This window comes from Nipponia nippon, unplaced genomic scaffold (assembly GCF_047370975.1).
Source record: "Nipponia nippon isolate SJK-2023a ecotype South Korea unplaced genomic scaffold, ASM4737097v1 scaffold_5, whole genome shotgun sequence".
In the NCBI taxonomy this organism is placed as follows: domain Eukaryota; kingdom Metazoa; phylum Chordata; class Aves; order Pelecaniformes; family Threskiornithidae; genus Nipponia; species Nipponia nippon.
Window position 1 is genome coordinate 25,400,143 of NW_028262369.1, and position 25,452 is coordinate 25,425,594.

Here is a 25,452-nt window from a genome sequence, read left to right on the forward strand (position 1 = left end):
CGCCGAAGTCTTGTTGGACAGATAGTCACTTCGGCCAGACTCTTACCGCATATTTCTAAAGTAACTTTTGCAGGAGTAGGTGCTGAAAGAATGCAGCTTGCAAGCTGAATTCAAGAAGACACTGCAATATGGTTGTGGTACACCTGTGTTGCCTCTTTTTCCTGTATGTTATAACACACGTACATAAAAATGTCAATTATTATTACAGAGCCAAGCACATCAGTAAAGAAATGCTAGATTTAACATTGTCCAGATGGAAGATAACTGAATGCAAAGTTGTGTATGCAGTCACATAGTAACTTTCCTTTCCACATAAAGTCTTAGTGTAAAATAAGAGATCTATGCTGGAGGATCAAAATCAGGGTTGCATGATAAAGGCAGTCACTGTCTGTAGGAAACTTTGTTGCTTAGTGAGCAAGGTAGGAGGAGGAAGGGATGATCTCGTGCCTCAGGGCAGCAGGCCCAGGTCGTGGAGACTGAACTGTATGTATCATTGCTTTTGCTATGTGGCGTGGAAGATTTCAGCTCCAATAGATACACTTTGGTTTGGTAAAGTTATAAGAAGTGAAAATGAGAATTCATAATGTGAAATGTCAGGCAACTTTAACAACACATGATGTTACCAAACACCATTATAATTAAACCAAAATACCTCATCAGTAACCAAGCTAGCAAAATCTCTACAAAAATTACCAAAAAGACTAATAAAATTCTTGTAAGAAACATTAGTTTTGACTCAAATTTTATTGTCATGTTTTGGGGCAACTGTAACATGCATTTCATTGAATGGGTTACCTGAGTTAATGCATTAAATATCATTAATTGTAGCTACTATGTAGCCACGTGTAGCTTCTGTGTACCTCTGATCTAGAATTCTGCAACTGTGGTTGGAAATAAATCCAGAAAAGTCTTACAAGCATAGGTTGCAAAAGAAGCAATATTTTAGACAATGAACCGAAGTTTTCTTTGCTGATCTGGTACCATGTAAATAGTCTTTTTGTTTTTTTTTTTTCCCATTTTTTAAATTGAATTCATTGATAGGCACTGTTCTGTACTGTTACTATTACCCGTGTAATAATCGGTAATCTGCTCTTCTCACTGTGTTTTTGGAAAAAATATATCTGAGGATGGAACCCAGTATGCATGTTTTTCAAAAAAAAGGAACACCTCTATGCTGTTATTAAAATTCAAGAATATGATGTATCTTGGGTTTTTTAAAACCTAAGTAGGATGAAGAATTCACTGCAGATGATTCTGTGGAAGGGCTTTGCAAGAGGAGTGCAATCAAGTAGGGATAATTAGAGTTACTATTTAAATATGCAGAAAGCAAAAAGCTTATCTGGAAAAGCAGAGTGAAGTTATAACAGCGTAAAACTAATGTAAGAATGATTTGCAAGCAATAAAATCACATCTCCCTGACTTTGTAAGTACAAAATAATAAGCAATATTGAATAATGGAGACTGTGATAGTCTGGGTTGTAAACCCAGTGGTATGTGATTTTACCATTAGATCTTACCTGAAGAGGATAGATTGGTTTAACACTGATAGAGTTGAGCTGTGTGAGGATTACAGGTATTTGGAACGCCTGTGCAGTAAGGGACAAGAGTAATTGCACAAGATAATCTCCTAGCAGTTAACTCAGAATAATGATATGAAGTTGGCGAAACCTTTATTCTTGGGTTTTACTTCTTTGTCTGAATCAGTCTGAATGTATGAATGCCTCTGAAGGAAGGAGATGTGACTCTTACTGCTGGCGTCATTTTAAAAGTTTGATGAAGAACAGAAGAGTGTGCTGTTAAGAACAAATCCTGCTTGGCAGAGAAATGGGTACGATGGTCTTCAAGTTCTTAATCATCTCTGATTTTTGTAACTCTGTCATTATTTTCATTAATTAACTCGAGTGGGTAACACAAACATCGCGTCTTCCAAAACTAATATTATTGCTGCCTGCTATTTAGTGTTTGGAACCGAAAAAAACCAAAACAAAACAAAACAAAAAAAAACCAAAACAAAATGTTAAAGCAACATGTAAGCGATAACTTCATTGAATGTGTATTTATCCGAATGGCTTTAATTAGGTGTCATCTGCAGTCTCACCGTATTGTACTGAGAGCCTGTCTGATTTCACAAGCTGGGCAAGGCCAGGCCTACCTAATGCTGGGCATCGTGAGGAAGCTCCCAAGGAGCTGCTGGAAACGCTGTAACTCAGGAGCTGGTGTTCTTCCCTGGGGCTTAGCTAAAGGGCAAGTGGCTGCCAAGGGTGCCCTGCTCAAAGGAGAAGTAGAGCGAAGGGCCTGACCACTGGTAGTCATTTGAGTTCCCATGGCCCTTTCACAAGGGCATGGGTGCTTAACCCAATGGTCCTGGCTACCTTCCAAGTAGAGTAATTAAATTCTGCATTCCTAAATTCCCTCTCATTTTAATTGGATTAGGTATTCTTCACCTTTTGGCTTTAAACTCAGCTGGCTAAACAATTGTTTTTCATTATAGCAGAGTCTTTATTTCAGATTAGGTTATATTATCCCTGAATATAATGTACATTGTTTTAAATGTACCAGGTGTTTCAGGAGAGCAGTGTACAAGGTAGATAAACATTTTACTTATTTTTTTAATTGATTTTCTTTGCTCTACTTAAGTACACTGATTTGATGGTTATTTCTGATTGCTCTCTCAACTCACAGGCCTTGTTGAGACTGTATAATCAAAAACAGTTTATAAAAATATTTTAGATCTTCGCTGCATGCAGGAAACCCTCTGTTTGCCTGTGTGCGCAACTTTCATTTCATTTGTGTAGTCAGTGAAATCTAGGGCATCACTGGAAGTTTAGTCTTCAGCGTGTATTCAAATGTTCACCTGATCATTGAGATTGCTTAGTACTTTGCAGAAACAAGCTTGTAAACAAGGGAATCTGTGCTACATCTCCTCTAAAATATGGCTTGGTTTCTAGTGTGCCAGTAACTTCTGTTCAGGTACTGGAGCCTAAATAACTGATTTTTCAGTGTGTTCCATTGCACAGCATTTCAAAACCCAGGCTGCATTGTCAATGTGTACTGTGATTCTGCAGAAATTGTAATCAATGAATGGGGATATCCAAAAGATGTATCAAGTAATGAGAGTGAATACATGGTTTAAATCTGATAAGTTAATCTGTGGACAGTACAAATCTTTGATATGGATAAAATTCAGATTAGTTCACTTAACGGTTCACCTGGCCCTAATGATACCTAAATTTAGAACTTGCGAGCACCACTGGCCTGTAATCAGAATATGTTTTGCCTTGCATAAAATGGAATTATATTAGTCAATTCGCATTAGTGAAGTCTGAATTCTGTGTCTGGTTAGATTTAGTTGCACTCTGCTGATGACAGAGCTCTGTTTGGCTTTTTGTTTGATGTGAATATGTGCATCTTTCTTAGTGCTGTCAGTCTTCTCTTACGTTGCTCAGTGTACTCCTGTTACTGAAAATTCAAGATCCATAGCCCTTTATTAAATTAAAGAGTACATTTCTTGTACCTGTAATATTTACCTTTGGGCATTAGGTCTTTTTTTCCTAGAAAATAACCTGGCACAGGATTTTGTGGGAGTTTCTTACTCTAACCTCTCTGAAAACTCTTTCAAGAAAAAAAAAAAGGAACAAGAAGACATCCAGGCATATTTTTGTGGGAAAGTCTAAAAAAAAAAAAAAAAAAAAAAAAGTAGTAGTAATGAACACACATGCAGAGTATATTTCTTGTAAGTAATTGCACAGAAGCCTTTTAAAAAAGGAGGATCCCACCTGGGCTAAGGACTATAAATGCGCTTTCTATAGCATTCTGTCCCCTTTCTCGGTATTAATTCTAGAGGACTGCTCTAAACTGACATAAAGCCTTTTCGTTGTGGACTTGATTTTGTTGGTATGCAAAGAGGGAGGGTAAAACCAGCATCCTGTCTTTCATCCTTCTGGATGAGGATTAATCATGATCACAGCTGCAGTATAATGCCGATCTTAGCTCTGGGGTTGGGGAGGGGGAAGGGACAGGCAGCCGGGAGAGCAAAGGACATAGGCTGTCTTTACTTCCACATGCCCCTTCTACTCTCGGAGGCACTGCATTTAACAGAGGACTTGCAAGAAGCAGATTCTCAGAAATTGTTTTCCTTCCATTGAATTAGCGGATCCCCTTGTATTTCAATTTATGTTTGCTGTCTGCCAGCCGCATTCCTTGACTTCGTGTGCACTGTCCCTTATTACAAGATACAGCGCAGTACTGTCTTCACTATGTGAGAGCAGTTCATATTAAATAAAGGCACAGATTTGCTGTTGTTCCAGCTTACCTTTTTTTTTCTTTGACTAATTGATTTTTCATGCATCTTATGTTTTTTCCTTTAATCGTAAGGAATGCATTCAATTTACCAGTAAGACACACACACACATACACACACAGTTTTGCATGGCTTGCTTGTTTTCTTGATGATGCATTAGGCAATGGATGCTGAAATGTTGCTGGCTCAAAGGTACACAGATTTAGACCAGTGACTTTTACTATGTTTCTGTAGATAGCCCCTTAAATGCCTTGCAGGTCAACTGTTTTTGAAATGGATACAAGTGTGCTAATTCCTTCAAGGTAAATCAGAAGGATTATGACATCTAGGAAGAAGAAACTGCCAGACAGCTCATGAGCAATATAACTAGGACTGACCCAATAGCATCTCTAAAGCTTCCAATAAAATTGCCTGAGGAGTTTGCCAAGAAGCCAGATGCTGCTGCTGGAAAAATACCTTCTGTAGCTTGGCATTTGTCCTGTAATTGCTTCCAAGAGAGAATAAACTGTAGCATGACAGTAGAAGGTGAATGGTTCCTCACTGCATGCTACTTGGGTGATTTTAAAAAAAATTTAGAAAATAAGCATGGTTTTGTGATGCATTACCACTCGTGCAGGTCCGTATACTCATTTAGCTGCTTAAGAGTTCCCCATCTGAATAATCAAGAGCATTTTTTTTTTCCTGACATTTTAGCCTAGCAGTGGCTTGATTTTTCTTTTAAGTAATTCATTTTACAGGGTTGCTAACCTGATCACTTAGGCTTTAATTCTGTAGGTGCGTGATGTGGTCATGTAGACCTCTCCAGTTGCATGGTTATAGCAGAGTGGAGACTGGTGTGTTTCCCTGTATAGATGTTTCTCTGTATGGAATTATGATACAGAAAGCAACGCCTGGCCCATGCAGTTTCAAGGGTTAGATTGCCGGATGTGCGGTTTTTTTCCCCCTGTAGTATATTTTCCAGCTATAGGAAGAGTGTTGTCTTTTGTTATTTAGAAACACTGCTGAATCTTACCCGCAAACGGAAAATGCATAGAGCCTGACTTCTTATGGGAGGTGCTTCCTCCCTTTTAAAGTGGTTAACATTCTTACTGATACAAGGCAGAGGCATTTGTGGAGCAGGCTATGACGTAATCGGATACAAGGCACTGCATTCACAAATGAGATGAGAACAGATCAGTGAATTCAAGAAAATTATTTATGGTTTGAAATTTCTCCAGTAAAATCTAGCAGCTGTTCTCAAATACTTCTGTTTGGTATCGTTCAGAAGTCTGCCTGCTGTTCATCTCCGCAGTCATCTGGAATTACCTTCATGAGTGACATTGCTGGTTTGAAGACTGGAGTATGTAAATGGCATTGTCAAAAGTATTTCTGTAGCTAAAACTAATTTACTGGACTATTAAAAATGTTGATATTTGTTAGTTGCGGAAGAACAGCGTAAAAATAATTTTTGCTTGTATGTGTAAATTCGCACTTACAGTCCCAGAAAGCTTTTTGCTTTTTCCCCTTTGCTCTGCTAGTCAATGAACTTTGGTAAAGAGAAGTCTGGTGGTTGGGTTTGGTGTAATAAATCAAAAGTCCGTTTACAGCGAGGTGAAGTCCTCTGATTACTTTTCCTAATACTTAACTGTCAGGGAACAAGGGCTGACTGTTGAAAAATAGCAGTGAATAAAGATCCTGGCATCAGGGTTTGTTGTTGTTGTCGACATTAGGAAAGTTTGCTTTGCTTTGCTGTAATGTCAGGAAGCATTCAGAAAATTGAAGGGCACAATGTATAGGTTAACTCATGTAACTGTGCAAATCTCAGAGGGACCTGAAAAAGTTGGCGCAAAATTCATGTCCATTAAGAAGGCCAGTATAAAGCATCACTTCAAGCTCTGCTTCAGATTTCAAAGTATAGCTTAAGTTGGATCTTGTGTAGGTATTGTGCTGTATTTTATTTAAAATGAATGAGAGAGTGAGTCCCAGTTCAGCCTCACTTGCAATATTAAGAAAGTCAACTTGAAATTAAAAAGAGCTGAATTAAGATATTTCTGTAAAGGACAGGAGATGAATAAGTTGCCTTCAACTTACTGTGCCACTTAAAAACATGCTGAGCTGTCCAGGATGTGAGACATTTAATTCCATAACCTTTTCTTCCAATTAGAAGGCACAAATTCTGATTGTGAGGAATTTGCATTTAAATATAAAACATGGTGTCTCTGACATTGCTTTTACCTTCTCCCTGGTGATGCTCCTGACTGCATACTTCTCCCGTTCCTTCAGTGTAATGATTGCACCACTGCGCTTTAGTAATCATTTAACAGCTCTAATTACAGAATACTGTGATCCCAACTGTGTACTTTGTCCTTTTTCCCTTCTTAGTCTTCACTCTGTTTCTTTGGTGTCGAGAGGATCGCAAAAGAGCCGTTCTTCTTTGCAAAAATAAATTCCAAAGACCCTGCTTTGGTAATGTACAGATTTGCATTTTCTTGTTGCTTTAGAGTTAATGACATTGAATTTTAGACATATAGGAGTTGGTTGGTCTGGTGTTGTTTACATCAGTCACGCCGGCATAACTTCACTGACACTAATGCAGATACACCAGCATAAAATTGGTGTAACTCCAACTCCATTAAAATCAATGGAGTTACGCCAATATAAGTCAAATGTAACGCTATTGATTTTGTGCTGGTGTGACTTTATTGACTTTAATGGAGGTAAGGCAGTTTTCTGCTAGTGAAGTCAGATCACAGTCAGGCTGTGCCTGGGCAGTATTTGTAGCAGTTGTAAGTTTTGTTTCTTGTTTGTTCTTACACAGCATTATCAGAAATGCTTTTTCTTTTCTGCTTCAGGGTCAGCAATGTAGTAATCTGGGTATAGTAAAATCTTGGCATAACGCAATTCATATAGGAAAAGCATTTAGGTAATTCATTTTCACTGTGAGCACAGGGAGTTTCTAGTCCAATCTGAACGACCTCCTATGTTATCTGGTAACATAGCAGCCTCTCAGTATCGAAGGAATGATGTGAAGTTTTTAAGCCTGTTTTGTTCAGCGGCAGGGCTCTTTTTTATGTAATACCCTGCACAAGCTTACAAACAGCACTTTTGAGTGGAGTTTTGCATCTCGGAGCAGAAAAATACGCTTAAAGGAACAACGTGTGTTGTATTTATATGCCCAGCACACGGGGGTTTTGTTACTCGTTTTCAGCTCCCTGGACTGGAGTTGCATTCCCTGCTACACAGGCAGAGGAGAAGCAAACATGAGCCTGTGTATCGCTACCTTCCTGGGGTCTGATGGGAGAGGGCAGGGAAGTCTGTGTGTGTCCAGCCTTTTCCAGGACTGACTTGTTTCGTTCAAGGCTGCAAATGTACTTGTCCGGCACACTTGCATGCTTTCTTATGGAACTGAAAGCATACAGTGCTGCCATGACTGTTTTTAATAACTGTAATTTCCGTTTTGATTTCCAGCCTTTAGTTTTCTGTGGCAATAGATTTGGGGTTTGATTCTGTCCCTTCTAGCCTTGCAAGACTCCTGAAAGCAATGCTACCCATGCTGGCTGATGATGGCCCCAGGTATATACCTAGCTCAAAGAAGAGGTAGGTGTTAACAAAACCTGTGGAAGGGATGTTAAGTGTTATTTACAGAGTTGAAGCTGATACCTGATTATTGGAAATCAGACTGAGACCAACTGGAGGGAACACAGTAGCACTGGAGTTACGCAGCACTAGCTGCACTAGCAATAGAGCAGAACAGGGGAGAGCAGCAAGTCGTAGGTTCTCGGTGCTGGATGGTTTGTTTTTCGTTTTGCTGTGTTTTTTTAAAAAAAGGCTATGCACTGTGATTATAGAAATTCTTTTAAGAGGATGAATTTCATGTTGAAAGCATGGGAGGAAAATAAATATTTTTCTATTGGTCTTTAGCAACTGGCTCAAATCTAGCAGTTTTTCTTAAAAGTATCTGAATATTCTTCCTCAGAGAAATTGTGAACCAACATAATGTAGTTTTTCCTGAATGCAAAATGGCATACTTTGAAAGTATATTTCAAAAATTCTGTTAGTGTGGTCGATGTGTTCTGTTTTGCCTTTGTTTCCAGAATTCTGTCCTCTATAATATAAAACAGAAACTGTAATATTAAAATGAAATGTTAATAATTTCCCATTAAAAATGTTGATGAAATCAATTCATTCCTGTGAAAAGCATCTTTTTAATCCAGTCAGCATTTTCTAGTGAGTAGAAAATTCACAGCACTTCTCGTGAATAGTTGCTGAGGTGGAGTGTAGTATTCACCACTACACGGAGTGATTTCCAGGAGGAATTTTAGTAATTATTCCTGCTGTCATTGGAATACTAATAAACATCTTACTTTGGAAATATTTTCTAGGTCAATTTTTTGGCAAGATGCTCTTCTAGTGGTAAATTAGCTTCAATGGTGCTATTTATACCATCTGAGGAACTGAGTAGCATGCCTGAAAGATGCCCTAGAGAGAGAATAATGAAGCATATTGTAAACCACAATAAACTTAATAAAATATGTTATTTGCCTTAGTTACATGTAGGTTTTTTAAAAACAAGCTTTTTGTTTTCAGGAGATAAGAGAAGTATTTTATAAATACAACTAAACAAATAGCAACTATGTACAATGGGAAATGTTATGGTTTGAGTTTTCTGATGTCAGAAGAATTAAAAAGGGTTAATCAGCAGTGTTTGTCTGGTATCTCACTACAGACAGTACAGACAGCATAATAAAGCACATAAAATCTCCTCCCTTCATCTTTATATATAGAAAATTAGAGGTGGGGGTATACTTACTCATTTTAGAGCGAACAAATATAAGTATGAAATATGGAGGTGGTTGCGAGTCTTTGCAAGCTGTGTAACTTAGGGAGGTAGTAGGAGGAAGAAGTAGGGTGCTGGGTTTCAGGGGAGCATTTGCAGGTTTGCAAGGGGAGATTCAAGGAGCTAAACCAGGCACTTGGCTTTCTGCGTGTTGGCTGAGGGATTTTTGGTTAGGATCTCAGTTTGTGCGCGTGAACAGTGAGCTTCCTTTTACCTTTACAGGCTACAGAAATACCAGTAAAGAAATTGCAGGAAAAAGCAGTGATTGACATGCCATGCCATGACAGAGAGTCATTTGACTTTGTCACTAGAAACAATTTATTATGCTGTTCTGTGGGCAAATGACAGCTAGAGAACAGGGACTGGGCACATGCAACAGTCTAACAGAGATTGTTTTCTTTTGCAGGCTAGCCAGGATTTTAATGCACGAGTTGGCTTAGATTTTGCTGCTAAACACGTTGTTACAGAATTTGCTTTAATGAAGTACCTACACAGACATCTCCTATTTGCTTTTATTTTCCTCCTCTGTGTCAGTATCTTAAGCTCCCTCTTTTACCTCATCTTCCTCACTTCTGGTTCTCACTTACAGGCCTTATTAACTGAAATACATCAGTGGGTTTTGGACCAGTCCCTTGGGTTTTGGTTTGGAGTTAGTGTAGTGCCTTCTGTAAAAGATTCATACTCTGATATCAAGTAGCTTCCCGCAGGATGTTCGCAAGACCTGACCATTAGGGAAATGAGCTGAAGAGTACAAAATAGTGTGAGCAGCTCCAAAAGATTTCATGGCCTCCTCTCTCTGGAGGGTATAAAGGGCACTGGTGGCAAGGGTGGGTTTTTCCACCATCTGTGTGCGATCCCACTGACGTTCTGTGTTAGGCTTTGTGGTCAGATGAGAAGTTAATGAGTAACATTTTTCTCCCTGGATAGCCCTCCTTCGCGTTTGAACTGTTTTCAGTTTTCCAGGATCACAGCACTTTAAAAATAATTTTGTCACTTATGTTTTGCCCTTTTAAAATGTTTAACACTTGCAAAATCATGGGTGTCAATGTTCCCTTACAGAGTATTATATTGGGTGCTTTGGAAATGAATTGCAAGACTTGAGAGGCATAAAAGCAAGAGCTAAGGATGGTAGCATGGTTTTTGTTTTGTCAAACCAAGGTTTGGGAGGTACCGTCCTCTTGTCAAATCCCACTTTGGGGCTATGGAAAATTTAAATACCTAGGGAATGCCAGGGCTTAGTTACAAATCCTTTCTAAGACTGCTTTTCCTTTACATAAGCAGATGGAAACTGGTTTCAGGGGAGGAAACTTCTTAAGTTTTGAAGCCCTGAAGAAAATAAAATAAATTTATGTATTTTAATGTCAGAGGGGAAGTATTATGATCGTCTTGTCTGACCTCCTTCATAACTTGGGCCAGGAGAAGTCGCCTAATAACCCCTTCATAAGCTCGCTCAAGCGTGGTTGAAAAGACAAATGATTTGACAGAAACTGTTGTTTTACAAATGCGTGGGGGAGGCGGGTGGAGCATGTGACTAATTTCCCTGTGCATAAAAGGTCCAACCTGTGTTAATCCTAACTGCAAAGTGAATTTACAAAAATATTTCTTCACTGAGGCTTTAGGTTTTATGCCAGCGTAGGAGTAATACAGAATGCAGGCTTAAGACTTCTCTTGGAATTAAAAGCCAGTTAATTCCAGAATGCGCTGATTATGTTCCTGCTGTAGCTACTTAATAAGGGAACAGAAAATGTCAGTATTTTGTTAAAACGAAGAGCTCTGAATCCTCTTTAGGAAAAGCTGAGGCATGCACATAACATTGTAATAGCGGGAACAGTAACAAGGCACACAAGAAGATTGTTAGAGTGGATACATGTAAGATGATGGATTTTATTTTTTTTTTTTTTTAAATGCAGCTAACAAAATTTTGTCTTGAGAGCAGGGAGAGAAATGTGACAGAACTGATCAAAGAAAATAGCATCTCATTGGTAAAACACATGCTGCAGTACTTCCCACAGTTGGAAGACTGTAGTATTTAACAATGGTGACCTAGATTGGAGGAGACAATAAAAGCTGTTGCGGTGAAGAGCAGATTGACTGCCATTCTCATCTGGGTAATAAATGGCTGAAATATGGACAGTATTTGAAAGTTTACTAATGTAGCTTACATAAAGACCTATACTTTTGGAGGAATTGTCCCTGTAGCAAATTCAGTTTGAACTATAGCTTGCATCTGACAGATGTTTATGTGCTCCTTTACAAAGATACCTATTACTTTATTCAAGGATCTATGAGCCTATGAGAGTATGACCTGATTAGGTTTTAAAGTAAATCAATATGTGAACCTGTCCAAAAATAGACATGCATTTATTTTTTAAAATATTACTCAGTGCGATAGCCTCGAGGGGATATAGCTTTTCTGGAGAGTTTTGAATAAGATAGCAGTCATATGTTGTTATTTTAAAATATTCAGTGCCATTCAGATGCTACTATTTCAGCTATCCTGTTGAAAGTAGCTGACAACAGGAGATGACATTCTTGATGCCTTGTACCCACAACAGTCTTCTAAGACATTAAAACTTGCTTAACTCTTGACCCTGGTGGTAGTTTGTATTTCTTTTTAATTTTTTCTTTGTTTTGTTTTGTTTTTTATAAATAGACGTATTATAAATTGTATTTTCCTTTTGTTAAGTGGTTCATGTTAGTGCTTCTTGTAAAGTTATGCAGTTAACCTTTAGGTAAATATAAATCCAAATTCTAGAAAAATAAATTGTCAATCCAGCTGTGACTTGAGAGATGCTTTAAGTAAGTGCCATTGAGCTGTAAAGACCGATGCATCCCTACTGTGCTGTAAAGCTAAATATTATTAAATTGGGTTGTGTGCAGGGGAAGGGAAGGAGATAAGGGTTGCCAGGGACATCTGTTCTCTGCAGCGCTTTTCTCCCTGTTTGCTGGGGGGATTTCAAGCGTAAGTTAAGAGCGACTCCGTCGACAGTAGGGTGAGGTGGTTCCCTCGCAGCACAGTGAATGCATTGATTTGTGCCAGGGCCCAGCGGTCACTGCCTGTGGTGTCCCACCGTGACCATGTCTGGGGGAGAGACATCTCACTGTCTATGGACCTGTCCAAACAGCGCTTATATCCTGGAAGATTGTCAGTTTGGGGGCTGTAATCTTATTCGTTTTCTCTCTGTGATCAACCTTCATTTGCTTTGTCCTTTCCTACTGTTTTCTTAAGTAGGAATGTTAATCAAAATGCTTTTAGTTTATTCAGGTATCCAAGAAGGTGTATTTAGTAAGCACTGTGACTTTGATTTGTGCGTTGCTTTATTTTTCCTCCTTTTTGCTATGCGGCTCTTATTCAGACTCCATAGAGGAGGAACAGGGAATTTTGTATTTCAAAATCAATTCAGCAGATTTTGAAAAGCTATCCTTGAATATTCTGTAATACATATACAGATTTGAAGAGCTTATTAAAGAAAGCCCCTGACACACTTCAGCAATATTAAATCAGTTCAGATGGTGCATGGCAGTGTAATGTTACTGAAGCATTTTAAAATGTTGAAAGAGCCTGGATATGAAAGTACTAATGGCTTCACAGCCCTTACTGTGAAAAGTGATTTAAACTGTCAAAACTATTTCAGTGTTTGCAGTGTATTACTTTCTTAAATTATGGAGACGGGACATTAGTAAATAACTATAACTGTAGTTAATCTCTGGCCAGCTAGCCAGCTGATATGCTGCGTTAATTTCTTTATTAAATGGTTATTTAATAACTGGGCAGCTGTTCAGACAGGCCGGATGGACTTCACTGTAATTGTGCTAATAATGAGAACTTTTTCACAAAAAGAAAGAGCAATAAGAAGATGCATTTAGTGAGGGAACGTCATGGCAAATGGCTTCAGGACAGTATGGTCCTCTGCCCTCGACAGACTGGCTAAAGTAGGTGGCTCATCCTTCAAAGGGACCGACAGTAAGAATTGGAGTAATGGTTTATTCTTTGCTTGGTTGCTTATTTTTTGTGTATTCTTTGCCTCCGCAGCCCATACATCCCCAGTCCTACGTGAAGCCTTACAGCCTGCTTCCCCCATACTGCTCCAGCACATTTCTGCAGTTACTGCTGTGGGTTCACAGCCGGTGCATTTGTGTATCTTCCCAACAAACAGATGTTATGTAAAGCTGTAGCTTGCTTCCTAAATGTTATCTTTTTGCCCCTTATCCCATTTGTATTTTGTGGAAACTGTAAGGTTTAATTAACTGTATTTTCAGAGCTCTTTGCACTAAAAATTACTAGATGGGTGTTAAGAGTTACAGCTTTGTTTACATGGAGGAAGATTTTTTTATACTGGAAACATTATCATAAGCAAGAGAGGCAAAGTATGATGTTCTCAGTATGCGTAATGAATACATTTTTCATTTGTCTTTGTTCAAGTAGGAAAACATTGCATTGAAAGAGCATTTGAGGAGTAAAATTCTGAACTTCCTATCTGGCAATATGTTTTTACCTTGGAATTGTTGCATTTAAGAATTGAGTCCTTGCAGAATTTTTTGCTTTTGATGACATTTCCTGCTACTTCCCGGATTGTAGTCTTTCTCCTCCAGCTGCTGGTCCAGAAGTACAGGTCTTCTGTACACCTTGTGTGGTGTCTCCAGTCTGTGAAGACATCTTAGATATGCCAAAACATCTCAAACGGGACTAGATGACTGTGTTTAAGCATCTAAGATTGTGGGCAATTGACTCTAGACAGAGAACTGCATAGGTTTCTTCCTCAGTAAGCTTGCAATGGCTTTTTTTTTTTTTATGTTTTAAACTCAGAAAATGACTGTTACTTTTTGTTTCCTTCTTTAACAGCACTCAAAAGGAGTCAATGAGATGAACTGTTTGGGTTATAGTATCTGAAAGGCTAAATTATTCTCTTGAAGAGACGTTCTAAATGAGCCTGACCGAGATCCTGGATCTGTGTGAAGAGGACTAAGGATATAGGATGTCAACTGAGACAGAACTTCAAGTGGCTGTGAAAACCAGCACAAAGAAAGACTCCAAAAAGAAAGGTAGTGACTCATTTCTCTTTATGTATTTTGTACTTTAATCAGCTCCTACATCAACCACCTTTTATGCATCTGCGATTCTTCTGTTATCTGTGCACTCAGTGAAAGTAAAATTTGTTAAGCCCCGTGGAAGTCTGGTATGGGAACATGGGATTTGATTCTCTGACATTAAAAAAAAAATTGAAATAGATTTAAAATGTAAGAAAGAACTTATGTATTACAGCTCATTAATTTTTACTCTATATTGCAGTTGTTTCATAAATGGAAATACAATTTTAAAAATTACTCTTAGCAAAAGATAACTTTTTTCTCTGTTGATAATAAATTTTCTTCTGAAGGTTTTGTTTCTACTTTGTTTTGAACTAACCAGAGTTTAAATGTACTTTCTGTTACTGGAGGTTGCATCTTTGACACTTTGTGAAGTTACAGAGAACTCAGTAGCAATCTATGGAGAGTTTTAATTGTAATCTGGTAAAGGAAATATAAACAAATATGAGGAAAACTCAAAATTAAGGAGAAGCTATGGATAAATGCATGGTTGGATAAGTTAATATTTGTATTTACAATTTTGCGTCAGATTGTAGGGCAGTTCTTTGGACTGATAAGCATGAGGAATGGGACTATATGAATTGGTGCTCATGAGTAGAAGTATTGAAAGATTTTTAGTAGGGATTTTTATCCTTAGATTTTTATTAGTATTTTTATTGCTTATGTTTTTAAGTACTGATGAACTTGCAGGCCAAGACCTTGAATTCTAGTGGCAATTCGTGTTCTTCTGCGTAGCCGTGGTTTTGATTTTTTTTTTTTTTTGAACCTATACAGTTAATGAAATTGAGATTGAAAATAAATTTAATATGAATTGCTCAAATAAAGCAAAACAAAAAGAAAAAAATCATACTTAATAGTTTTAATACTTGAGGCAGCAAGATTTGAACTTTCATGTGAGCTTTGCAGTTTGTCATTCTGTTTGTTTTTGTGGGTGTGTAATTTAGCCATTTACTTCTGAGGATTTTTTACATTTTTTTAAGACAAAAAATATTCTCATCTTTGCTCATATATCTGTGTGTTGCACATTTTACTCATCTTAGATACTTGGTAAATAACTTGTTCGAATTCTGGGCAGCTATACCTTTTACCGCAGTGATTCTACCAAACTGGTAATTAAGGCCTTGTGTTTGCTATAGCTTTTGTATCAGAAATCTTTATATTACCATTTTTTAGAGACACAGCAATTAAAAAATTTAAAGCATTTGTTTGGGAAGATGGTTTAGAATCCCTATGACTACTCTAGGCCTAAACTCACAAGGAAAAAAAAATCATTTAAGATAAAAAAGCTGTAGTTTGGAAAGGCAAAAATAGGGGAACTTTGATGTAAATGAGAATGTAATCTGAGAGAGATGTTCATCAAGGCGAGTAAAGAAAGTAAAGATGGTTTGGTTGTATGATCACTCAGTATTTTTGGGCAGGCAGGAAATTAAAAAGTGTCAATTCTTTGCAATACAGATAACGTCTTTTTGATGTGTGTTTCCTATGTTATTTTTTCTGCTGGAGGGTGAAACTTTTGAAAACAGCAAACAACTGTTTAGGAACCTGATGTTTATGTTAATAAAATATTCAGCATCCAACTTCTAAAAACATTCTCATAAATCATAATAACTGAATGCTTCTCTGCACAAAATCTGATTCTATCCCCCAAATGGAAATTCTGAGAATTACCTTTGCTGCTGAGACGAAGTATAAAATACATTCTGTGGCAGCGATCAGAGCTCCCTGCAGCATGTACAACTATCTGAAGAACTGGAAGGCACAGTGTACAGCAATAGTGCATCTCCAGAATTAATCTTGTTCTGTACTGTATGTGCAAGTTTGAGTGCATCCAATCACATCCAGCCATCTGAAGGCCTCGCTGTACAGTGAATGCTTTATACAGGTATACAATTTAGACAGTGTTTGCTATTCAAATCCCACGTAATGAAAGTCAAAGGAAACTTGGTGTGCTCATTTACTTGTCATTGAATTGTATGTATTTGCGTATATTTCAACAAATGAGCCCTCCCCTGTATAGTGTGAATGATGGGCATGTGAAAAACAGGGAATTTTTTTTTTCTTTTTTCCCAAGTTCATTAACTGTGAGCAGTGACAGGTAGCAAGTACTAACATGAAGTTTCTAGTGTTACTAATCAATGAGTTTGATTATGCAATGGGACTGAGTATTCCCAAGAAATTAGTCTTTGCTTTATAAACGGAAATTTCAGCTCTAGTATATTTCCAGTGAATCGGGTTTTGTTACACTTCTGCAAGAGCCATGCAACCATTTCCATGCAGAGCAAGGAGGGGCCTCTTTTGCTGTATTTTCTACTATTCTGGTAGTTCTCCTACCATCTCCATTTCACGTCACTGCGCTGAGAAAGAGCAGTTAAGTTTGATAATAACTTACTAATGGAAGGATTGTCCCACAGGTGTATCCCACGCTGAAGATCTGGGGTGACTGAAAGGGGATAAGGATTAGTATGGAGTTAAAGCACTGAACAGGGTTCTTTCCTGATATCAGCATAAGTCTTCTGTGTACTGTCAACTAAATCTTTAGATCTCTCTATATCTGTATAAGGATATAGAAAGATAGTGTTTCTTATTTGAAGTGCTGAAATAATAAAAAGCTTAATTTCTAAGATTTTTAGGAATGTAATTGCTTTATAATTGCTTTTAGGCTCTGCTGCATAGATTACTGATTTTTGGTGACAGACAAATAGTTTGATTTCTGCTGCAGATGGAGAACCTGGCATGAATGCTCCTGCAAAGTTACAGATTTTACCAAATATTTCTTTTATGTGTTGGGAACACTTATCTCTCTTTGTATTCATATGCAAAGCAATTCTCTTACAAGAGATTATTAAAACGTTTCTCAGTAGGCAATGTTTTTACAGCCATAAGCTTTCTAGTCATCGTCAACTTTTCAGTCTCTCCCTGTTATCATCAGAGCTGGTTTGTAAGACAGTATTCTGTTCCAACACTGAAGGATTATTACTACAGTTAGGACAAGAACTTACATACAAAATGCTCTCAGAAGCTGGTATTTAAGTAGAATCGCAGCTGCAAAACTCTAGTGTATGGTAGGTAAGTTCAATATTAACATGATAATATCAAACTGTAATTTTCTATGTTAACATTATCACCCTGGATAATCTTAAAAATAGAATATTAAAAATCGAGTACTAATTTTGCCTTTTATTCAGTCAATATTGATCTGATGGATCTAGATTTGATGGGCTCTAGAAATGCTACCTGGTCATACTCCCAGCACAGAGTAGGAGTTTCAACTCCTGACTTGAAGATGTAGTTATGAAAATGGAGGTGAGCCAAGCACCTCCCTCCTCTCCAGATTATCGCTTTTTGCTTCACGTACTGTGAAGGTGCTTACCAACTGAGGATCTGTGTGTCACCCTGACCTCCACAGCCCTCATTTCTGCACCTTACTCCATCTTATGAGCTCACAGCACACTAGACACTATTAGAGGAGATTATATTTCTGCCATCCTGCACCTCCTGCCCTAATCTTCATGCCACTCTTGGCTGATATCTACTAGTAACTGTGTTGTAATTACCTTTTTGGAGAACTTGCTCAAATTTTAAGAGACATCCTGAAGAGGTTCTATGTTGCTCTCTAAAAGGAAATAATGCAAAATTCTCAGGAGATTTAGAAAGCTCTGTTCTAGGATATTTTTGGTGATATTTTTTGTGTGTGTGTGTTTGACAAAAATCATGTGTTCTTTAAGAAGCATTTAGAGAATTAATGATTCAAATAATGCACTTAGAGGTTGGGTTTGTTTTTTTTCCATTTGTTTATGTCATCTGGTCCATTGAGAGGTGAATAAACATTACGTGTGATTACAATTCAGGATAGGAAATTAGAATTTTTTATCAGCCAAAGTTGTTAGAAACATAAACCACGTTTACTTGTAGTACATGGGGGAAAAGCCATTTTATAAGTGTGTATGGATTATTGAATCAAATTGAAAACATTTACTTGAGTCTATTGGAATTAAAATTGATTTAGAAACCTCTTTGGGGAAAATGTCTTGCACTGATGGTGAATCCACACTGATAACTGCCTTGGAAAATCCTTTCTTGCAAAATTAACTTAAACAGGAAAACTGAAATGGGAGGCCAGTAAAGAAGTGAGCCAGGCTACCAAATTTGAATGCAGATCTGCATGTGCTTGGGGGAGGCCAGGAGAGTTTTCTAGGGATTTGGTTTCTTCCTCTTGCACTTAAATTCTGTAATTATTCTATTTGAAGCTTGGGATTTTTTTGCAAAATCATCTCTCATTATATCCCCTATGTGGAGTCTGTAGTAAGACTTTTGAGTCAATTTTCAAAATTACAGGGACTTTTAAAAATGGAAGCAAGATACAAAGAGGAGATCAGGCATATTGACAATCAGCATAATGATCTTTGATGCTAAGGATCCCCGTAGGTGAAATTCCCTTATTTAACAGGTTTCTACTGCAATGCGCGGGAAGCACGTGGCATCTGGAAACAGATTTCACAGTAGGCAGGCCGCCAACTCGGGGATTGCCATTGCTAGCCAGTAGGAACGTGAAATTTAGAGGGCATGTGATGTGCTATGTCTCTACCAGAGCTAGAAGCCTTCTCACAGCCCTGAGTTGGGCACTTTGTTTTGACTGAATGAATATACAAGTTCTGAAGCTGTGCTTGAGGAGTGAGAGCGAGAGCAAACTCCACTCAGGGGGCTGTTTAATGCCAGGTAAGGAATTACCCTGCTTGCACCAGCAGAGCAGAGGGTGTTGCCTGGCGGTGCTTTCTTGGTGGTAGAAGATGTGAGTTTGATCCTTTTAGGATCAGGATGGCAAAAAGCTTAAGTGTCCCATTTTAACTGTCTGTCTACTAATTAAAAGGAGTGCAGTGGCTCCGGGCCCATTCACATATATCGGATTGGGCCTCTGGCAGAGTCACATCTATTTCCTGGGTCTTTTAAACTCTAATGAGAGAATGGAGTCTGTCTAACTATCTATAGGAAAACCTTTGCATCCCCAGAAGCAAAACTCTAGTCATGCTAAGATCAAACAGGAGGTACCTAGTTAGTTTAAAAGCCTTTGGGGATAAGCAGCCTTTAAACAAGGTTATGTTTTGTCATTTTCAGTTTTCATCATAGGTGCCTAATGCTACCCAAGTCCCGTTTCAGATTTCTTAGACCTCATTTGAATCTAATCTTTGGACTAATCATTGCTGAATTTGAGAGTGGGATGGAGGTTTCTGGTTCATGTGAAAGTTGCAATTTTGCTGCTACATAGAAATCTCAATGCAGATTTTATAGGTTCATTTCCAGATTGGAACTTCAGTTTAAATTAATAAGTGAACAATGATGGTTGATTTTTCTTTTTTTTTTTTTACTGTTAGTATTTAACTTTTTTTTTTTTTTTACATTACGACTAATAACAATTAAAGCATCATCACTGTAATGAGGCATTTCAAGTTGTCAGATTGGTATAGATTCATTTGTTTTTCTGATTACATAGCTAAGATTCATGGAATCCAGCAAGATTCAAATTTGATCTAAAGAATAATGAAAGAGGGGCCCAGTCAGGAGCTTATTTCATTGATGGGGAGTGGATTTGCTTTGTTTCCTCGCAGTAGTTATGAGTTTTTCAATAATTTATAGATCAAGTAACATCAACGTTAATTGATACACTAATTAAGTCCATATGTCTGCCTTTAACAAATCTCTTTTGTGGTTACTGACAATATTAATTGCACATCTTTTGAGTCTTGATGTAAGTTATGAATTCATTCTCAAGTTGAAAGAGGGTGGGAAAATCATTAATTTTGACATTGTGTAGCTATAATTAACAAGAGTTATCCAATAACCTATCATAAATTAGAGAGCTCATGCATTCTATTTTAAATACTGCGTTCAACCAAAGGGCGTCCATGGTTGTGTTAACTGAAGCATTCTTCGAGGGTAATGGATGTTGTCTCTTGTTGCAGTTAAGATGTTTACTGTTGTTTTTAATTGAGAGACAGGTCTGCCTAAGTTAAGGTTGGAGCTCTTGTTACTTTGCTGCTCCTCAGTAGAGGAATCAATAATCTGTTGAGTGTTAAGAATAACATTTCCTGAGAGCTTCTGTTATATTATCATTTCTCAATGTTTTAACAGTCGTCAAAGCATTTCAGTTGAAACTAGTAATTAGGAGCTTAATGCAATGCATGTTCCACAGAGGATTTGACTCATGTAACAGTCATTAAATACAGGTGGGTGTCACTGTGCTCCGAGGCTGGCTGTACATTAGGAAATCTGTGGTTGCTGGCAGTGAGGATGATCACCTATGCATCCAGTTCAGCCTGTGCTGTGTGTTGTTTCAGGCTTCATCCATTACACTATTAAACTATGTCTGAGATTTGACTGACATACGGAGAAAGCGAGGGGCTGGGGCTGGTAAGGAGGTAGAACTTCCAAACAGGCAAATAAATTAATTTCCAGGGAAACTTTTTCTCCACTTGCAGACATTGAAAAGACTCCCAGCAAAATTTGTATTAGGACCTTTGTAAATGAAAAGTTTTGTTTAGAGAGTTCTGGGAAGAAAATTCTGTCATGTAGTGAATGTAACTGAGCAGGAGTGACCTAATTCATCCAGATTAGTAGCTAAAAAGCCTCTAGAGGTTTGGATTAGTACAAGTTTCCTAGTATGGCTCACGTAGAAATACTCTACAGGGACAAGTGTGTTGATGATGATAATGTTTTTATATCATTCTTCATCCAAAGATATTTGCTTGCCTAATAAATATTAATGAATGACATTTCTGTCAGTGTGTTGCATTATGTGCATTTGAACATTTCTACTTTTCTGAAACATATTGCCTTTTCCATTGACAGTATGGGAAATTCTGCAAGTAATAATAAAATACATCAAATTATTACTCACTGTAAAGTACAGGTTAGAGGTATCAGCTGTATTGGTAAGTGCTCCCATTTTGCTGAAGGGAAATCAAAGATAAGTAAATCTGGAAAATGAGCTTGATCCCAGCAATCTTGGAAGCATTAAACTGCTCACCAGTTTTCCCTGAAATAAACAGACAACACTTAGCATTAATGTCCACATTATTGCAGTGTAAACTTTTTCATATTACTAGGGGAAATTCCTCAAAACTTACACAATCTTGTATAATTTATGGAAAGTAAGCTTTCATGATCTGTGTCCATACAGGGGAAATATAAGTTAATTTCAAAGGTGGTTAGATCTTTGCATCAAAAGCCAGTGCTGATCTCTCAGTTACTTTCCTAAGATTACACCACAGATGAGGGCAGAGCTTGATATGTAATCTGAGGGTCCCGTTTCTTATTTTGTGCTCTAACCAATAGAGTAATTTTGTTAGTCAACTTGTGAAGAAAAAAAAGCGTGGAGCAACAAACAAGTTAAAGGAAACATACAGGTTTTTGTCCGTGTATTTAAGCAGGCAGAAACAGAAGTGTTTAACTGAATATCTTCGTAAATTAGTCACAGAAACTTGAGTTGAAGAATAACTGTGTCCTTTATCTTTAATGTCATAGACCTTTTGAACAGTGATCACTTACTGTTAAGAAAAGCTTGCCCACAAAATTGGTAGCCTTTTGAAATATACTGTGGCTGAATTTGTAAGCCCTTCATTCATGCCTTATGGCATATTTCTCTTAAAGAGCTCAAAGAAATATATAGTGAATTTGGCCAAGTAATAGGCTCAGCCTCCCTGTGATAAATGTCAGGCCCAGATATTCACTGTGCTCCTCAGGAGTAAAGAAAAGATGTGGCTGTGATTCTTGTAGATGATGTGCTCTAGCTATATAATCAATATACACATTATTGGCCATCCAGAATAAAAGTAATGTAATACGTAATGTATTTGGGTTGCCTAACGGCACAGTGGATGAATGTGTTTAAGTATAACATTCCTCTTGAAAATTAATTCCTCTTAGGGATAAATGTGTCCTCAGAAATAATTACATATTATTTGTATTATTTTTAACTAAACATTTTTATATATAATAGCTAGTGTTAGTGTAAAGATGGGAAAAAATACATTTATCTGCTTTTACTGTTGGTTGGTTTTGCAGATGAGATAACAATATAGTTTGTTTAACTAAATAACGTGTTTGTGTGGGTCTTTTGTATGAAAGCAAAGACCCAAATAAAAAGCAAAATAATTTTTTCAGTTTATTAAACTAGGCTAATTCTTAGTGAAATCACGGGTAAGTGTGTTATATGCACTTAATTGATTTATTATTTTTTTTACAATTCTTTCAGTGTGTATTTTAATGCAAATGTCAGATGATCAGATCTTGACGTATGTCTATGGATTTTGAACAGGCATAGTGAGTACAAAAAAGAATCAAGGTCCCCTGCAATGTGAGCAGCAAGAAAGAAAACTTTTTAAGAAACTAGCAACTGATGCTAAAGACAACTGAATGCTTTTAGTTTTGCAGGAAGGGAGAAATCAGAGTACTTCTTGGTAGCTTTACTCTCCCAGGAATATCCCCCAAAAGATGTGTGTGAAATCATGAAATAGATTCTGGATACAAAGGAAACTGTGTCTCTCTGGAGGCTGACAGCAGAGAAAGCCCTGACAGAGCCATGTAGCGAATGTGGAGGCATTGCTAAAGGTCAGACCAGCTTCTGGAATGGCTTCTGGCCCCTGTGAAATTGCAGGAAACCTGCATCGTGAGAGAAGAGTGGTGGTGTACAATAATCATACCAAAACCACCAAGGGCAGTCCTCATCCCATGTATCTCGGGAGTTTTTTTGCTGTTCATCTGCCGTAGTGGTTTCTATTGCTGTTTTCCCGGTGCCTACACTATGAAAATCATGAACAACTGGATGGTAGACTGATGGATTATGCACCTATGATTCTGTTAAGTCACTTTTCTTAAGTGACAAAAATATTCTTTCCCTGATAGTATTAAGAATTCTTGCTGCTTAGAAAAATACAAGGCTCTTTATGAAGTTCAAGATTGTAAATTCAGTGCGTGAAGTTACTGGTACTTATCAGCTGTTCACTGAAGACCTCCGTCATTAGGGACCACCTTCTGAAACTTTTTCATGTCTTGAATAACTTCTCATTCTGCATTCAGATATCATTCACACCAGAACTGCTTTGCGTCCCGCTAGCCCAGAGCTCAAGCTGCAGAGGCCTCTGCCTGTGTAGCTGCATGGACACGTTAATGGCTCATCATGAGTAGGAGCTGGCGCCATGTTTCACAGTTAGTGCTTTGTAGTGAGGCATTTTCCAAAGACGATCCATTTTCTCAACCATGAAAGAAGGCAAGTCTTCCCTGTGTGAATCCCTGTAGCCTCTGTGAATAGAAACTGTACATGAATCCAAGCTGTAAGAAGCAAAGACTTTAATGCTCATTGACATCTTTCCTTCTACTAGTAACAATAGTGAGGCCAAAGCTAATATCCCAGCACTGAACTAATCTGAGATTTGGAGAAGGCCATCTTTCAGTCTGTTGCTGTTTGTACAACCATGTATGGAGGCACTCTTGACATCTTACATGCTACGCTCTTCTACTTTGACCCTCCCTGAACAGCCAGTGCCTGTCCCCCCCAACCTCTCTCCGTAGATGAGGATCAGTAGAGTCGACTCATTTCTGATTTAGACACAGTGTTTATCCTGTTCTTGTTGCCCAGGCTGAAATACCAAACAATAGAGGTTACCACTTATTTGCAGGCAGGTGAGTTTACACACTTTATTTACTATAGTACTGTTGGCTTTTCCCAGTTCCTTTTATTTATGCTGTTGTGCAGTGCAGGAGGGCGGTTGCCAACACAATATCCATTATTATTCTGTCAAGAACAGAGTAGCTTTCACTTCTATTTCTTGGAGACAGCATTACTCATTGCTGCAAAACTGCAATAAAAATAGAACTAAGGCAAATTCTCATTTGGCTGCTGAGTTGTGAAAACGCCCTTCCTTGCTCAAAGTAGATCAAGTTTGAAGTGGAAGTGTGAATAGTGTGTGGTCTCTCTGGGCTTTGTGTCTGATTTGTGATGCTTGCATTAGGGAAGAAAACAAGCTGTTGCTCCATCAACACAAAAGTCTGTATGTGTGGAACCCAAGATGTTAACACGGTCATGTTTCCAGAATCTTCCATTAGAGGTAATTGAATCTGGTTGGCTACAGGGCCCAGAGGATTCATCCTCTCCCAGCCTGATACAACGCTGCTGTGGTTTGGTGTATCCAGGTCCAGGCTGCAGCAAGGCTGAGCGCACGCACGCGCGCGCACACACACACACACACACACACACGCTCTCTCTCTCTCTCTGTGTGACATAGCTCAGTCCTGTTGATCAGGTATGAAGTTTTCTTGTGGATGTGTGTGCACACGCGCACACGCACGCTCTCTCTCTCTACAGTTTTCTCCATAGGTGATGTTAGACACCCAGTTTGTCCAGTAGCTGTCCCTCCCAACATCAGTGTCCTCCAGTTTTTGGCACCTGAACCTAAGGGCTCCTGAGGATTTAAGCTTCTTGCTTCAGTGGCTGGCACTCGGAACTCTCCTCCTACTTGTCCGCCAGTCTGACTTAAATTCACTAGTGCTCATACACAGGCTCAGAACGGAGAGCACTCCTACAGTGAAGTCCTGACCCAGGAATACGGAGTGAGATCAAGGGGAGAGGAGACCAAGTCATGCACGTACTCCCGGGTTGTGGGTCAGTTTTCTGGGAGGCTGCTATGTGGCTGTGTAGCACAGGCAAGCCTCTGCTTTTCCCTGATTTGTCCTGGCTGTGAAGGGGATTCTTGTGAGGGATTCCTAGGACAGTATTGTGTTCTCCTACCTTACCTATAACTGACTTCAATGAATGCAGTGCTGGTAGGATGTCCTGCTTTGGGAGAGCCCTGCAAAGTTGTCCAAAAGTACAGAAAGCTCTAGCCTTGACTTCACAGATACCAACATTTTCACAGCAGTCTCTTCTACAAATGACAGGAGAAGCAGCTTTCTCTGGAGTCAACTTGTCTACCCCATTTTAACTACTAGCAAATGTTGAACAGCTAATCTGCAATCTATAATTACACCTCTGATTCTTCTAGTTTAGTTAGAGGAGAAATTGTACAGTGAAAAGGATGATTCGGGGAGTGAAATGAAATTAAGCATAATAAGTCTTTTGAGGTTAGCTATTAATTTCATTTTTAAATATAAAGTTGCCGTCAAAGTAATAAGAGGGTAATATTCGCATGTCACAATAATGTGGACTAGCATGCTGATAGCTAGGTGGAAGGCAAAAACATCGGTAGTTGACTGAATT

The 25,452-nt window shown here is 38.3% G+C and overlaps 1 protein-coding gene across 7 annotated transcripts in view; it reads left to right on the top strand.

The window, feature by feature from the left end:
- The window catches only part of DAB1 (DAB adaptor protein 1), a 171,485-nt gene that overhangs the window by 33,732 nt on the left and 112,301 nt on the right, over window positions 1-25,452 (top strand). For all 7 annotated transcript variants that reach the window (XM_087732148.1, XM_087732147.1, XM_087732150.1 and 4 more), the window contains exon 3: window positions 13,960-14,159. In XM_087732148.1, the coding sequence (XP_087588274.1) occupies window positions 14,093-14,159 (67 nt within the window). In that variant the 5' untranslated portion in view covers window positions 13,960-14,092. The remainder of the gene's footprint in view (window positions 1-13,959; window positions 14,160-25,452) is intronic.